Source organism: Cololabis saira, chromosome 2 (assembly GCF_033807715.1).
Source record: "Cololabis saira isolate AMF1-May2022 chromosome 2, fColSai1.1, whole genome shotgun sequence".
Classification (NCBI taxonomy): domain Eukaryota; kingdom Metazoa; phylum Chordata; class Actinopteri; order Beloniformes; family Belonidae; genus Cololabis; species Cololabis saira.
The window spans coordinates 55,607,385-55,624,338 of record NC_084588.1 but is presented as its reverse complement, the minus strand read 5'-3'; the positions used below and the strand labels follow the sequence as shown (position 1 = coordinate 55,624,338).

The 16,954-nt window shown below is 46.3% G+C and overlaps 1 protein-coding gene across 1 annotated transcript; it reads right to left on the bottom strand.

The window, feature by feature from the left end:
• Window positions 1-3,306: 3,306 nt before the first annotated feature.
• Window positions 3,307-16,699, bottom strand: LOC133456853 (NACHT, LRR and PYD domains-containing protein 12-like). Its single transcript, XM_061735509.1, has 10 exons — window positions 16,638-16,699; window positions 16,014-16,083; window positions 14,660-14,809; window positions 12,755-12,926; window positions 9,857-11,630; window positions 8,996-9,169; window positions 5,500-5,673; window positions 5,139-5,309; window positions 4,390-4,436; window positions 3,307-4,286 (listed from the first exon to the last, which is right to left on the bottom strand). Exons 1-10 carry the CDS (start codon window positions 16,697-16,699, stop codon window positions 3,760-3,762), a joined length of 3,321 nt encoding a protein of 1,106 aa, XP_061591493.1. The 3' UTR covers window positions 3,307-3,759.
• Between the last annotated feature and the right edge of the window lie 255 nt (window positions 16,700-16,954).

Below are 16,954 nucleotides of genomic sequence, written 5' to 3'. Positions count from 1 at the left end.
CGTTAGTGAACTATGCAAAAAAAGACACGAAATAGTGTTTTCAGGCCGAAAAGCAACAGACACGGTGACCTTTGACACTTCCGAAGGTCACAGAGATCTGAAAATCCGCACAGTGGATGAAAGTCACCTCCTGATACATAATCTAGAATTTCAGTGTCTTAGCTCAAAGCGTTAGGGAACTATGCAAAAAAAGACACGAAATAGTCTTTTCAGGCCGAAAAGCAACAGACGCGGTGACCTTTGACACTTCCGAAGGTCACATGATGATGATGAAGATGATCATGATGATGATGAAGATGATCATGATGATGATAATGATGAAGATGAAGATGATGATGATGATGATGATGATGAAGATGATCATGATGATGATGATGAAGATGAAGATGATCATGATGATGATGAAGATGATCATGATGATGAAGATGATCATGATATTGATGATGATGAAGATGATCATGATATTGATGATGATGAAGATGATCATGATATTGATGATGATGAAGATAATCATGATGATGATGATGAAGATGAATATGATGATGAAGATGATGAAGATGAAGATGATCATGAAGATGAAGATGATCATGATATTGATGATGATGAAGATAATCATGATGATGATGATGATGAAGATGATCCTGATGATGATGATGTAGATGAAGATGACGATGATGATGAAGATGATCATGAAGATGAAGATGATCATGATGATGATGAAGATGAAGATGATCATGATGATGAAGAGGAAGACGATCATGATGATGATGAAGATGAAGATGATCATGATGATGATGAAGATGAAGATGATCATGATGAAGATGAAGATGAAGATGAAGATGATCATAATGATGATGATGAAGATGATGATGATGAAGATGAAGATGATCATGATGATGATTATGAAGATGAAGATGATCATGATGATGATGAAGATGATCATGAAGATGAAGATGATCATGATGATGATGATGAAGATGATCATGATGATGATGATGAAGATGAAGATGATCATGATGAAGATGAAGATGATCATGATGAAGATGAAGATGATGATGATGATGATGAAGATGATGATGATGATGATGATGATGATGATGATGATGATGATGATGATGATGATGATGATGATTGTTAAGGTGGTTGCTGTGCTGATGATGCGCCGCTGCGCTGTCGCGCTGTCGGCACCTGGGAATGTGTGTGTTTGTGGGTGTGGCGGAGCACGCCGTTTAAGTTATGAATGAACATCGCGGCTCAAAACTTAAGATGAAATAAACATATGACATAAGATTAACTTTTTGTGTTTACTTGCAAAAGTGCAAAGCAATTTATTTTGTATTTGTAAATCCCCATTTAATTGTATTTAATTATGACGGATGATGACAATGATGATGACGATGGTTATTGCTTTTGTTGTTATTGATTATATGATTATGTTTGAGGCAATTAACTACGTTGTACTTGGATTTCATTTCTTTTTCACAGGTTTATAACCTGCTACAACCCAAATGTACGTCTTGTTGCCACAGAAGCAGTACATTAATTTCAAGAAAATAAAAACAAAGAAAAGAGAAAAGCTGAGTTATTCCTCGTCCACTCTCCCTACACCCTGTTCGGGGGGATTTGAAAAAACCGGAACAATGATGATGATGATGAGTCGGCCAGGAACTGCGCGGCTCTGTCGGACACACGCACCGGGTCCGGGGGCAGTGCGCGCCGGCGCATCCTCCAGCGCTGGCAGCGCTGGAGGCGCTCGCAATCCGCGGCTGCGCGTCCTGCTGCTGCGCCCCGGCGGGGTGCGCCCATCTCCCCTGGGTGCTGCCCCGGGGTGCTGCCCATGGTGCTCGGGGGTCTGGAGGCTCTGCTGCCCGGGCTCGGGTCTCCGGAGCCCCCGCCGAAGCAGCGCGTCCCCCGGCACGTCTCCGCCGCAGCCCAGGAGAGCAGCAGCGACAGTACCGGTGTCAGTAAAACCATTTTACGTCTCATATGTTGACCTGCAGATTAGGAAAAAACAGATTTATAGCTCCGAATGGAAACCACAAAGACATCCTTGCAACATTTTGCCGCTGCATCCTTTAGAATAAAGCCTGAATTATGGTCCGCGTTAAATCGACGCAGAGCGTACCCTACGCCGTAGGCTCTGCGTTGGTGTAACGCGGAACCATAAATCAGCCTGGAAGTTACACGTGTCATTTGTTGATGTTTTTTCCAGGATTCTGATTGGCTGTCATGATGCTCTCAGCGTAAAACAACTCTTTATTTCTCAGAATGAAGGGAAGAACATGAACATTGATGTGCAGGAAATTAACCCACTAATGTTGTGTTTCTGCCTTAAGAAATGTTACAGATATCATTGTGAAAATCGCCGTAACGTCAAAACGGACAGTAATTAGAATACTTCCGTGTTTCCGATCCTCCGTTATCCAATGGGGGACTGATGCGCCCAGCGGCTGGAAGCGACGCGGCCGGTCCTCACTTATCCAATGGGATTGATGCTGTGAGCGGCTTGAAGCGACGCCGCCGGGTTACATTAGAATCTGTTGAGAGCCCGCTGCGTCGGTGCATGACGCTGAGGGCGACCTTGTGCGTCAGAAACTGACGCCTAAGGGCCCTGACCAAGCGTCGGTTTTTGACGCGCTGGGAGTGAGAGTGAGTGTTGTCAGACCAGTGCTACATATTTGATTATTAGTACAAATGTGGGGATTTTGAAGTTCTGATTCTTTTTATACCTGATCATTTCTACAGATGTGGGACTTCATGATTTGCTGAGTGTTAGGATGGTTAATTTTGAATTAATGGGATTGATTTGAAGATGTTCATGATTTGCTATTAAAATGTTCCAGAAGTGATCATTTGAAAATTAAAAGAAAACTAAATGGATTAAGAATAAAAAATGTTTGATGCTGAAATATGTTTCCTAGTATGATAAATCAATTTTATAATTATTGTGAGGAAATGTTGAGGCAGCACTTTTAATGAGTAAATATCAAATATTGTCATCAAAGGGGAACTTTATTCAAAAATTAGCCCTTAGCACAGTGTAAAATCAACCAGGCCGACACCCGGGACCCTGGACATGAAGAAACAGTTCTAGATTATGGATGGATCATTTTATACATACAATACACTCACATACAAACAAACCCTTTACCATGACAGAGACCTGACAGTCCAGCAGTGACGTCATGCTGGAACAGGAAGTGGTGAGAATAAAGAGCAGGATGAACCCTGACTGTCCAGTAGTGACGTCCTGGTTGGAACAGGAAGTGGTGAGAATAAAGACTAGGATGACGTCCTGGCTGGAACAGGAAGTGGTGTGAATAAAGAGCAGGATGAACCCTGGCTGCACAGCAACCTTGTGCTCACATCTGTCAGCAGGTTGTAACTTCATCTGGGCTGATTGCAGCTCAGTGATTCCTCTCTGACATCACAGTTGGTCACATGTGCAGCAAACTACCTGCAGCTGAACATGAAGTGAATGATCTGAGCTGAACTGAGCTGCAGAGAAACAACATGCTGCTGTTCACCGTGAAGCTCTGACTGGAAACAGACAGAAGAACAACATGTGGATCCTGGAATAACGGCAGCTTCACCTTTAAAGGACCGGAAGAGGAAGAAGTTTCCAAGGAATCATTCAGAACAGTTTCACCAACGTGTGATTCAGGTGTTCTGGTGGAAACAGAGACAGACGTGTACAGACTCAACTATCTGTCCAACAGAGACAGTTTCTCTGACAGGAGGAGACTCTGGAGACTGAACTCAACACAGAGACACTGAAGAACCAGGACCAATCAAGAACCCAGGATAGAGAGGTTCAGTGAAGGTGGTGTTGAAGGTGTGGAGGTGGATCAGTCTGTCAGAGGAGACACTGTAGAAGGACAGAGTTCCAGCAGGAACGTCCACGTACACCGCTACTCTGTCAGAGACTGAGGAAGAGGAAGATGTTTCTCTGATATTGTGCCAGACACGGTACCGACCACCATCATAACAGTCCAGACTCCAGGAATGATCGTTCATTCCAAACCTACAGTCATAAGAGTTTCCTTTGTTCCTGATTCTTCTGTAACTCACTGATACAGAAACTTCTCCGTTCCTCTGGACCTCCCAGTAACAGCGACCCGTCAGAACTTCTCTACACAGCAGCTGAGGAGGATAAACATCAAAGCTGTCTGGATGATCAGGATATGACTGATCCTCTTCCCACATATGTGTCATCTTCCTGTTGTTGTCAGACAGTTTGATGTCGTTGTTGACTGTGTTTGTCTCGACGGTGAGTTGACAGGAATCTGATGGAGAGAACAAACAAGCAGATGCAGTTATTATTGATCAGTTATTGATCACTGATGGACTCATGAGCGAGTGAAGATGGTTGAATAAAAACACACTTACACTTCCTCAGACCTGGTGTCAGCCATCGTTGTCCAGCAGGCTCCACCCTGGAAGGAGGAGGAGGGTCAGACCAGCTCAGTCTCTCTCAGGGGTGGGATGGTATTTAGAGGACCAGGGTCCTCTAAATAACATCCCACCCCTGACTGGAGGACGGGGGTCAGACCAGCTCAGGTTCTTTCAGAGGTGGGATGTTATTTAGAGAACCAGGGTCATCTAATTAACATCCCACCCCTGGCAGGAGGAGGGGGGTCAGACCAGCTCAGTCTCTCTCAGCAAACATGGATATTACATGTCTCTCACACACTGATGAAGGAACAGTCCAACACTGGGACAGATGCACTTGAATGCAATATCTCTGAAGTCTGTCCTGTGGTCGTCACCTTCCAGCACAGTTTCAACACATTCTTCTCATCTGGTTTCATCTCTGCTGAATCAGCAGCAGGAGGAGACCGTGTCATGGATGAGTGAAGGTGCAGCTGTTATTGTGCTGTGACGGGCCTGAAAACCACCCTGCTGTGGTTCTGGGATGTTTACTGGGTCAAGAACGGATCAGAGTTGTGAAGTGCATCTATCAGCTCTGCTGCAGCACCAGACGAGCTGCAGCAGCTCCGTCTGCTCAAACATCTCTGCTCAAAGCCAGAGAAACACAAAGATGATGTCCAAAAAGACACCATGAAGAGTATTCCTACCTGATAGTGTCCTACCTGAGACTGTACTACCTGAGAGTGTCCTACCTGAGAGTGTCCTACCTGAGAGTGTCCAGTCTCCAGCGGGGATCCTCCACTCTAGACAGAAGCTTCCCTGCTGACTCTCCTGGATGGTTGTAGCTCAGGTCCAGCTCTCTCAGGTGGGAGGGATTGGAGGTCAGAGCTGAGACCAGAGAAGAACTTCCTTCCTCTGAGATCAGACAGCCTGACAGCCTGCAGACACACAACACACATGCAGAGACTCTGAGAGAACTGCTCTGAGACTAAAGCTGACTCTGTCCTCGTGTTCACCTGATGATGGCGCTGAAGGAGAAGTCAGAGGATCAGCATAAACACATCAACAATCCTTCAATATCAACCTCAGTTCCAACGGTCACCAGTTGAACACTTGGTGGATTCTGACCTGAGAGACTCCAGGTGACAGTGTGGACTCTCCAGTCCGGGACACAGCTGCTCCAGTCCAGAATCCTGCAGGTCGTTGTTGCTCAGGTCCAGTTCTGTCAGACTGGAGGACTGAGAGCTGAGAACTGAGGACAGAAGTGGACAGATGTTCCCTGAGAGGTAACAGTCACTCAACCTGCAGAGGAGATTAAACAGAGATCACGAGGCCATTTAGGAAAGTTTGTGTATAACATTTCATGTACAACACAACTCAAAGGGCTTAAAATAAAAACATTTAAAAAAAATTTGTTGAAATTTTAAGAATTTGAATGCAATAATTAAATCAGAATCAGGTCTATTAGGTCAGCTTAGAAAACTTGACTTCGGATACACCGGCGGCAGCACAATGGTATTGTGCGCCTGTTTTTCCAAAGGGTAACACTGGGATAGGTGGCGGGGGGAGGAGAAAAAAAATCTTCCCACTGAATATCATACAATACACAGTATCAAGTTGCAAAAAAACAGCTCAGCAGCACACAGAACTAAAGACATCACAGGACTTGCATGTTGGTGTGGGGGGGTGTGGGGGGGGTCCCCGCACGGTACATCCAAGTGATCGCCGTAGTGGCGCTTGAAACCCGGAGACTGTTAGGGGGGGGTTGATAAGAGGGAGGAGCCAAGGAAGGCGTTGAAGTTGAGGCAAGTGTGTGTTTTTTCAGTAGGTGTTTGTGACGCGATAAATCCTGAACCTTCGCCCAGAGATGCTCTCAGCCAAAATGTCCTTGATGTTATCAGGCAGCTCGGTACAGTTCTGGGAGGGAGATCCGCAGGTGTTCGTGGGAGAGGAGGAGAGTTAAGTGGGGGGCAGAGTCACCTTGTTTACATTCCTCCAGGGAGATTGTGACCGGAGAGGCCTGCCAAGCCGCTCTGTCAAGGGCAAATTATAGAATCAACAATTTCTTGAATGCAGGCAGCCCAGTAATTTTCCGTCTGCCTTTAGTCTCTGGTTCCTCAATGGCAACTCCAATCAGACGAATTTGTGATCACTTCCCGCCAAGCCGAGCTTCCAACTTTTCCAAGGTCTTATCCATCTTGCCAATGAGCTCAAAGACGCCGCCAGCCTGCGATTCTGTTCAAGAATCACATCCAGCTTACGGCTTTGCTCCCCCAACGTTAGAGTCTGAGTGTGGATCACCTTGCTTGATCCTTCGGCCACGTCCGGCAGCTCTGAAAGAGCCAGAACAGCTGTCGACCACTTACGCGTTTGTCGGTAGACCAGGAATCCCCCTCCTCCGATCAGGAGAAATCCTGCTATCATAATTCCAATTATGAAGGCGTCTTCAACATCCTCGACAGACAGAATTTTGAGACACAAAGACTTCCAGTATTTGTAAGAATCCATTGTTTTGTTTTGTTTTTGTTTTGTTTTTTATTTTGGATCCCCATTAGCGGACGCAAAACGCCAACTAGTCTTCCTGGGGTCCATGAAAATTAAAATACATTCATATAAAAGCACAATTATACATATATATACTTCCTATAGTACTTTACATTTTAAATGTATGAATACATAACTAAATACATAAGTACCGTAATTAAAATTACATCACTCCATTAACCCCCCCCCCCCCCCCCCCCCCCCACATCTTGACTTAAGGCTATAGAGAGTTTCAGCATCCCTGCACCAGACAAAACACCAGAAACACTCTAAAGAAGATTATCGTTTTTTCACACAGTCATTTGTCGAGGCGAACATCATCAGGTCATTTCCTGTTGCCTCCATGGAGAAGTAACTTAAAACAGAAGAATAACAGAGCGATGGTGGTGTGGAGGGAATTACCAGAACTTTGGACTTTAGATAATATGATAAGCTTCAAGAAGAAACTCAAGTTATTTTTGTTTACTCAGGAGAATAAATGGACCGTTAAGAATTAATCTATTAATCTGTTTATTGTGTTGACACTGTTTCCTTTTCCTCTATTCTTTTGTGTTTGTGTGTAGTTTTTGCTGAAGGGGCTGTTAAAATGTGAACAGCACATGATTATTTGTTCTATCTCACACTGTCCAGAAAGTTGTTGTGTTGTTGAAAAACAGAAAATATTTTTTATTCTTTTTAAATTGAGCCATTCATTTTGATTTTTCTTAATATTTTGTTTGAGAATGTGATGAGAAAATGTAAATCCTGACTTTCAAAAGAGGAAATATAGAGTCATAATGCCATTGTGCTGATTATGATGTTGTTTTTTTACTTTTAGGAGATTTCTTAGTGTCTGTTGTGACTGAGTTGTGTGCATTATGTTCATGTATTTTAATTTAAAATTCTTTTTCCGGCTCTCGGTGAAGGCAGACGCTTTTTTGCTCCTCTCCCTTCTTATCTGCCCTGCTGCTGCTTTTGTCCTGTCTCTCCTTTTCACTCCTCCGAAACTCTACAATCATGGAATTGATTAACTGGTCTCTCAGCACCATTGACCAAATTTTTGCAACGAGAAGCCAGGGGGTAAGGGAGCCCTCCTGCCCCGACGGGACATTTTTTGCTGGTTACACGATGGACGCGTACAAGAACTGGCGGCCAATGTGTCTCAAGATTTTATCTGTCGAGGACGTTGAGGACGCCTTCATAATTGGATTTATGATAGCAGGATTTCTTCTAATTGGAGTGGGGATCTTCCTGGCCTATCGACAATCGCGTAAGTCTGCGGGGGCCGTTCTGGCCCTTTTTGAGCTGCCCGAAGCTGCTGAAGGATTGAGCACGGGGCTCCACACTCAGACTGTAACGTTGGGTGAGCAGGGCCGCAAGCTGGATGCGATTCTTGAACAGAATCGTAGGCTAGCAGGGGTCTTTGAGCTCTTTAACAAGATGGAGAACACCTTGGAGAAGCTGGGCACCCGGCTTGGCGGGGACTGATCACAAATCCGTCTGATTGGAGTTATTGAGGAACCAGAAGAAGAAAAGCAGACGGAAAATTACTGAGCTGCCTGCAAATTGCTGATTTGATTTGGCCTTGATGGAGCGGCTTGGCAGGCCTCTTCGTCACAAATCTCCCTGGAGGAATGTAAACATGACGCTCTGCACCCAACCTAACCCTCCCCCTCTCTCACAAACACCTGCGGATCTCCCTCCCAGAACTGTACCGCTGCCTGATAACATCAAGGACTTTTGGCTCTCTGGGCGAAGGTTTTCGGACTAATCGCGTCACAGACTCTCACACACACACTGACACACCCCCCTCTCCCCATATCCAACGCCTTCCTGCCCCCCCCCCCCCCCCCCTCTTATCAGCAGCCCCTCCCTCACAGACTCCGGGTTGGAGCACCAGTTGCAATGGCCGCGGCCCTCACTTGGAGGACCTGTGCCGGGTCTGCCGGATTCTGATTCTGATAATGTTGTAATTAAGCTGATCATTCTGATGAGACCCCAGAGAAACTGCTGTGAAAGGTCAGCAGCTAACGGGGATCTAATAAAACAACCAAACAAACAGTTGTAACGGTCACCAGTTGAACACTTGGTGGATTCTGACCTGAGAGACTCCAGGTGACAGTGTGGACTCTCCAGTCCAGGACACAGCTGCTCCAGTCCAGAATCCTGCAGGTCGTTGTTACTCAGGTCCAGCTCTCTCAGGTGGGAGGGATTGGAGGTCAGAGCTGAGACCAGAGAAGAACTTCCTTCCTCTGAGATCAGACAGCCTGACAGCCTGCAGACACACAACACAGGTCTGCTGCATGTTCTCTGCTCAAGTGTCCTGCTGCACACACACAACACAGGTCTATGCATGTTCTCTGCTCAAGTGTCCTGCTGCAGACACACAACACAGGTCTGCTGCATGTTCTCTGCTCAAGTGTCCTGCTGCAGACACGTTTAGCAGCATGTTCACTGGACCTGGAACAGACTTGAATGAATCCTGACCTGAGAGACTCCAGGTGACAGTGTGGACTCTCCAGTCCAGGACACAGCTGCTCCAGTCCAGAATCCTGCAGGTCGTTGTTGCTCAGGTCCAGTTCTGTCAGACTGGAGGACTGAGAGCTGAGAACTGAGGACAGAAGTGGACAGATGTTCTTTGAGAGGTAAGAGTCACTCAACCTGCAGAGGAGATTGAAGAGAGATCATGAGGTCATTTAAAAGTTGATTATGTAATTTAACAGAGAAATAAATGATGTATTATAAATGAATGCTGATTATTTCAAATAATAATCATTAAGTATTAATCATAGTGATAATTGCATTTCTTTTCTCTACATGTAAAGTTTCCTGAGATGAATCATTGAGGAGAACTGGTCCCACATGAACCTGAACTTAGTTGAACAGTGAATTTAACTGGTTTCCTCCAAGAACATTTTGTAACTATTGTAACTAAAACAAATGTGTCCGTGTTCATCCTTACACAACTTTCTTGGAGGCTTTGACCACCGGCAGCAGCCTCCGTAGAGCCGCCTCTGAAGCTCGGAACTTCTTCAGGTCAAACACCTCCAGATCTTCTTCTGATGACAGTAAGATGAAGACCAGAGCCGACCACTGAGCAGGAGACAGATAATCTGTGGAGAGACTTCCAGACCTCAGGGACCGTTGGACCTGCTCCACCAGAGAACCATCGTTCAGTTCATTCAGGCAGTGGAACAGGTTGATACTTCTCTCTGCAGACAGATCCTCACTGATCTTCTTCTTGATGTATTCAACTGTTTTCTGATTGTTCTGTGAACTCCTTTGTTTTGGTTCCATCAGACCTCGTAGGAGGTTCTGATTGGTCTCCAGTGAAAGACCCAGGAGGAAGCGCAGGAACAAGTCCAGGTGTCCGTTGGGACTCTGTAAGGCCTTGTCCACAGCTGCCTGATAGAAGTCAGTCTTAAACCACCAGAAGAACCACTGTTGTTCCTCCAGCAGGTTGACTCCAGACTTGATGAAGGTCTGGTGGACATGAAGAGCAGCCAGAAACTCCTGGACACTCAGATGGATGAAGCAGAAGACCTGGTCCAGGTACAGGTTGCTCTCCTCTCTAAATATCTGGGTGAACACTCCTGAGTACACTGAAGCCTCTCTGACATCGATGCCACACTCTCTCAGGTCTGATTCATAGAAGATCAGGTTTCCTTTCTGCAGCTGCTCAAAAGCCAGTTTTCCCAGAGACTCCACCATCTTCCTGCTCTCTGGACTCCAGTGTGGATCCGTCTCAGTTCCTCCATCATACTTGGACTTCTTCAGTTTGGCCTGGACCACCAGGAAGTGGATGTACATCTCAGTCAGGGTCTTGGGCAGCTCCCCTCCCTCTCTGGTCTGCAGGACTTTCTCCAGGACCGAAGCAGTGATCCAGCAGAAGACTGGGATGTGGCACATGATGTGGAGGCTCCGTGATGTCTTGATGTGGGAGATGATCCTGCTGGTCTGCTCCTCTTCTCTGAACCTCTTCCTGAAGTATTCCTCCTTCTGTGGGTCAGTGAACCCTCTGACCTCCGTCACCATGGAGACACACTCAGGAGGGATCTGATTGGCTGCTGCGGGTCGTGTGGTGATCCAGAGACGAGCAGAAGGAAGCAGGTTCCCCCTGATGAGGTTTGTCAGCAGCACGTCCACTGAGGTGGACCTTCTGGGGTCACTGAGGAATTTAGAGTTGTGGAAGTCCAGAGGAAGTCGAAACTCATCCAGACCGTCAAAGATGAACGTGACCTGGAACTCTTCAAAGCTGCAGATTCCTCTGGTTTCAGAGAAGAAGTGATGAACTAGTTCCACCAAGCTGAATTTCTCCTCTTTCAGCCTATTCAGCTGTCTGAAGGTGAATGGAAGGAGGAACTGGATGTCCTGGTTGGTTCTGCCTTCAGCCCAGTCCAGACTGAACTTCTGTGTTAGGACTGTTTTCCCGATGCCGGCCACTCCCTTCGTCATTACTGTTCTGATTTGTTCAGCTGTTCCAGGTGGGGGTTTAAAGATGTCTTCCTGTCTGATGGCTGTTTCTGCTCTGCCTGGTTTGCTGGAAGCTGCTTCAATCTGTCTGACTTCATGTTCATCGTTGACCTCTCCGGTCCCTCCCTCTGTGATGTAGAGCTCCGTGTAGATCTGCTCCAGAAGGGTTTTCTTTCCTGCTTTAGTGATCCCCTTAAACACATGCTGGTGCTTCTTCTGCAGCTTAGACTTCAGCTGCGTTTTACAAACTTCAACTAATGTACCTGAATGAAAGAATGTAAAGACAGAGATTTAGTGTTTTATGAAGTTCACTCAACAACTTAATTCTAAAAACAATCAAGATCTGAACATCTGCTGATCAGCCGTAACTTTATGATGAACTATCCAATATTGAGTAGATCGCGTTTAAAACAACACTGAATCATTCAGGACGTGGAAGTGACAACAACATCTGGGTTTCTAGTACCAGGATGTTGGCAGTACAACCCTGATGGGTTGTGGGTTGAAGTGGAAAGTCCAGGTTTAAGACTTGGAGTGGAATTGGTCCCCACAGTTGCTATCAGAGCACATCAGGTTGGTATCTCAGAAGCCTGGAGGATGCATGAACACCTTAGATCCTTGATTGTGTTCTTAGACACCTTCCTAAACAAGGTGAAGAACTGACCGACCGGACCAGAGCTCTCTGTTAAGTGTCTCTATAAGATAAGATAAGATATCCTTTATTTTCTCCCTTAGTGGGGAAAGTTATTTTTGTTGACAGGAGTACACTTAGCACACACATGCAGGGGAGGGGTAAAAAGACTAAAAAGTCAGAAATAAAAATATATAAAAAATACAAAAAAATATATATAAAATATGTATAATCACATAAATATGAACAGTATATACAGTTGGTTGAAAGAAGAAACAGTGCAAAAAAAACAGGTGGAGTGTTGTGAGGTAGACTGGCAGATATTGCACATCTTATATTATTGCACATCTTATGTTATTGCACATATTATTGTCCTCTGGCTACTGAGAGCAGGCCTGTAAATAGTAATGGAGAAAAATGGGAAGGGTGTCATGCTCAAACTGTTGAAACTTTTTTATAACGAGGCTGTGAAGCTAATTTCCTTCATTTGACCATAAAAAATGTTTGAGAACAAATGTGGACAGTTCGCACAGAATATGTGTTTTCCTTTGTCTGTCAAAGTGTTGTAAAAGTGTTCCTGTCCGTCCTTATCGCATCTACAAAGTCCAAAGGTGCACATACAGCCGTGAGTTTCTGCTTGGCATAGGCAGAACCAACCTGGCTAGCAGCTAAGCCACACACGCCAGCGATTCCCACCATCGTTTTGGCCAACGTACACTCCTTGGACAACAAATGACACTACGTCAGACTACAAACTGGAGCGGCTGGGACTCAGCACCTCGCTGTGCAACTGGCTCCTGGACTTCCTGACCAGGAAACCACAGGCAGTACGGGTCACCAACATCACATCCAGCACCGTCACTGTGAGCACGGGGGCGCCCCAAGGATGTGTTTTCAGCCCCCTCGTCTTCACCCTGCTGACCCATGACTGCACAGCGAGATACAACTCCAAGCTTCTCATCAAGATTGCAGATGACACGACTGTGGTGTGTCTCATCAGCAACGGGGACCAGACGGACTACAGGAGTGAGGTTAGCCACCATGTGGACGAGACCACAGGAGTGAGGTTAGCCACCATGTGGACCAGACTACAGGAGTGAGGTTAGCCATCATGTGGACCAGACTACAGGAGTAAGGTTAGCCACCATGTGGACCAGACGGACTACAGGAGTGAGGTTAGCCACCATGTGGACCAGACCACAGGAGTGAGGTTAGCCACCATGTGGACCAGGCTACAGGAGTAAGGTTAGCCACCATATGGTCCAGACTACAGGAGTGAGGTTAGCCATCATGTGGACCAGACTACAGGAGTGAGGTTAGCCACCATGTGGACCAGACTACAGGAGTGAGGTTAGCCACCATGTGGACCAGACTACAGGAGTGAGGTTAGCCACCATATGGTCCAGACTACAGGAGTGAGGTTAGCCATCATGTGGACCAGACTACAGGAGTGAGGTTAGCCATCATGTGGACCAGACTACAGGAGTAAGGTTAGCCACCATGTGGACCAGACCACAGGAGTGAGGTTAGCCACCATGTGGACCAGACTACAGGAGTGAGGTTAGCCATCATGTGGACCAGACTACAGGAGTAAGGTTAGCCACCATGTGGACCAGACGGACTACAGGAGTGAGGTTAGCCACCATGTGGACCAGACCACAGGAGTGAGGTTAGCCACCATGTGGACCAGACTACAGGAGTAAGGTTAGCCACCATGTGGACCAGACGGACTACAGGAGTGAGGTTAGCCACCATGTGGACCAGACTACAGGAGTGAGGTTAGCCACCATATGGTCCAGACTACAGGAGTGAGGTTAGCCACCATGTGGACCAGACTACAGGAGTAAGGTTAGCCACCATGTGGACCAGACGGACTACAGGAGTGAGGTTAGCCACCATGTGGACCAGACTACAGGAGTGAGGTTAGCCACCATGTGGACGAGACTACAGGAGTGAGGTTAGCCACCATATGGTCCAGACTACAGGAGTGAGGTTAGCCACCATGTGGACCAGACGGACTACAGGAGTGAGCTTAGCCACCATGTGGACCAGACTACAGGAGTGAGGTTAGCCACCATGTGGACCAGACTACAGGAGTGAGGTTAGCCATCATGTGGACCAGACTACAGGAGTGAGGTTAGCCACCATGTGGACCAGACTACAGGAGTGAGGTTAGCCACCATGTGGACCAGACTACAAGAGTGAGGTTAGCCACCATGTGGACCAGACGGACTACAGGAGTGAGGTTAGCCACCATGTGGACCAGACGGACTAGAGGAGTGAGGTTAAAAACTGAGGAAAGCCAGAGCCCCATCAGGAGCAGCTTCTACAGAGGCTCCATCGAGAGCATCCTGACGGGAGGAAACACACCCATTTCACAGGAGAGTTTTTGTAAAGTGAATCAATGCGACTGACCGGAACCATTTACCTGTTGCACCAGCTGGAGAGACTGGATCGTCCTGGACAACAAGTTTTTCTGTTGGAAGTCAAAGAAACATATTATTATCAGTTATTGTTTCAACAGGATAAAATCTTCATAGTAAGATGGTTTTTGTGTTTTTTCCTTTTCTACAACAGACCTTTATCACTTTTTAACTTCTTTAAAATCTTCTCGGCCACCTCTCTAGTCTTTGAGGAGAACCTCTCCATCATCAGATCTACTGTCTTCAATCTGTTCGCATGCTCCAGATGACACAGTTTGATCGGGTTGAAACCATCCTTTGATTCATCTGCATTCACCAGGTACCACTGGAATTCCTCCAGCCCACTGGAGTCCAAATCCTCTAAAGTGTCCTTCAACCACATTTTTACCTTAAAGAAAGAAATCATCATAAATTAAGTCTTAAAATCTGAATTCTTGACAGATGATCAGATGGACTGGAACAAACTCAGGAACATCCAGAAATCTGAAAATGGGTTACAGACCAGTGTTTCCCAACTCTGGCCCTCAAGGGTCGCTGCCCTGCATGTTTTAGATGTTTCCTGCTCCAACAGGCCCAGGTTTGGACCTGCAGGTCTTCTTGGCAGGAGAGGACTCCAGCCAACCCAGTAAAACTAAAGATGAGTCTGGCAGTCAGCTGGACCATTGACCCTGTTGCATCCAGTCTGGTAGTAATGGGCTTCCGATCGTCTACATCGATGTCATATCACAATACAACAACTCTTGTGCCAACTGACATGCGTGATGATGACGCTCCTGAAAACTACTGACATAATCTAACACATTGTGCTCAGTATGAGATGTTTCCGTCCACCATTTTCCCTTGAGAAGCTGAAGAGGACGACCCACCGCATTACCAAAGACCATTCTTTTAGAGTTAGCTCTGCAACGGCAGAGACCAACACTAATTTAGTGCAGTAGCCATGCGCTCAAAGGCACCACAATAATAGTCACCGTCTGACCGAAACGAAGGAACTAACGTGGTGTGCTTACTGACGTCAACGTGTGTGCTTTGAGGTGACGTAGCTATGGACACGGGTCAACTCTTTTCAAGAGCTCTGATCCGGAGATGCTAACAGCTCTTTGTTGCGCGTCTCCACCTCCTGAATATGAAAGGGTTAAGCAGAGATCTTCAGGGGGACAGACCTGGTTGAGGTTCAGAAACTGGATCAAGGTCCACACTGGATCACTGAACACTTGAGCAACCTTTGCTACCTTCTCATCCGCCCCATCTACGGCGGTAGATGTTTCTAACAGCCTCTCAGACGTTAGCTGCTCTACCTCAGCTTTGTCAGAGCGTTTGTCCGGTTCTTCCTCTACGGACTACGAGACTGCTTCACTTCTGGAGCCTCTGGTGGTCAAATTAGGAATTGAAAAAGTTTGCCCTTCTGCGTTAGCATCGACTGACGGGTCTTTTGGAATGAGGATGTATTTGTTGTATGTGACATAATTTGCTCTGAAAGAGAGAGATCTCTGCTTCCATCAGCTGAAGAAGCTGAAGAACAAGGAACTCTTGAGTTTCTCATTCAGGAACAAAGGAGGTTGTGATTTAAGACTGGGAGCAGTTTGACTTACTGTATAGCTGTCACTCCTGGAGTCATCCTGGTCCTCAGACGTCACATCGTCATGTGTTTGAGGCTGATTGCTGCAGAAATGGAGAGAACAGAGGATTGGTCTGCATATGCTTGACTGTGATTGGTTGACAGGTCCAAGTAACAGCTTCTGAAGTCTTGTTGTGAAGCGATAACACTCTATGTACAGACGGCTGCTTCAGTCGTCCACTCAAACGCGTCAGTCAAGGTTTGTGTTATTAACCTTGAACTCTGCATCACAGACGATCTCTGCTGCACCTTAACTGATTTATTCACGTTCTGTCTCTTCCTCTATTGTTTGTGTTCTGAACAAATCATTACAAACTTCTGAAGTGGATTATTTTTGAATAATTAGCTCTGTTCTGAGCCTCAGCTGAGTATACGGAAGTTGCTAATGCTACTGCAAGACCACAACAATTCTTCCAATTCATTGCATTTTTCATTGCATTTTTAGCCTAGTTATTTTTGTGGTAGAAGTATCGTATCGGTACTCGGTATCGGCAAGTACACAAATTAAAATACTCGTACTTGTTCTCCGTGTGATAAAATGGTATCAGGGCCTCCCTACTCTCGGGTCTTGGTCTGGGTTTAGGCGGTCGTGTCTCACCTCTGAGCTTCTCGTCCTCTCTTGTGTTCCGGAGGAACTGTCACGTCCTCACACTGATCCATGCTGCTGCCTTCACACACTTCCTGCCTTCATCTGCAGAGGAAACAACATCAACTCACCTTTACCTGATACTAGCGGGACAAATGTGGTGTAAAGCCTGAATTATGGTTCTGCGTTAAACCAATGCAGAGCCTACGCCGTTGCCGTGACACCGTTGCCGTGACGCCGTTGCCGTGACGCCGTTGCCGTGACGCCGTTGCCGTGACGCCGTTGCCAAACTTAAAAAATTAAGGTGACAATTTATATTGAAGGTTGTG

Bases quoted from the DNA above. Each gene is read 5' to 3' on its own strand.
- LOC133456853 (XM_061735509.1), bottom strand. From the start codon at position 16,699: ATGGATCAGTGTGAGGACGTGACAGTTCCTCCGGAACACAAGAGAGGA. The intron at 14,810-16,013 runs GTAAGTCAAACT...TCTTTCTTTAAG, and splicing joins CCAGGAGTGACAGCTATACA to GTAAAAATGTGGTTGAAGGA. The intron at 4,437-5,138 runs GTAGGACACTCT...TCCTCCTTCCAG, and splicing joins TGGAGACTGGACACTCTCAG to GGTGGAGCCTGCTGGACAAC.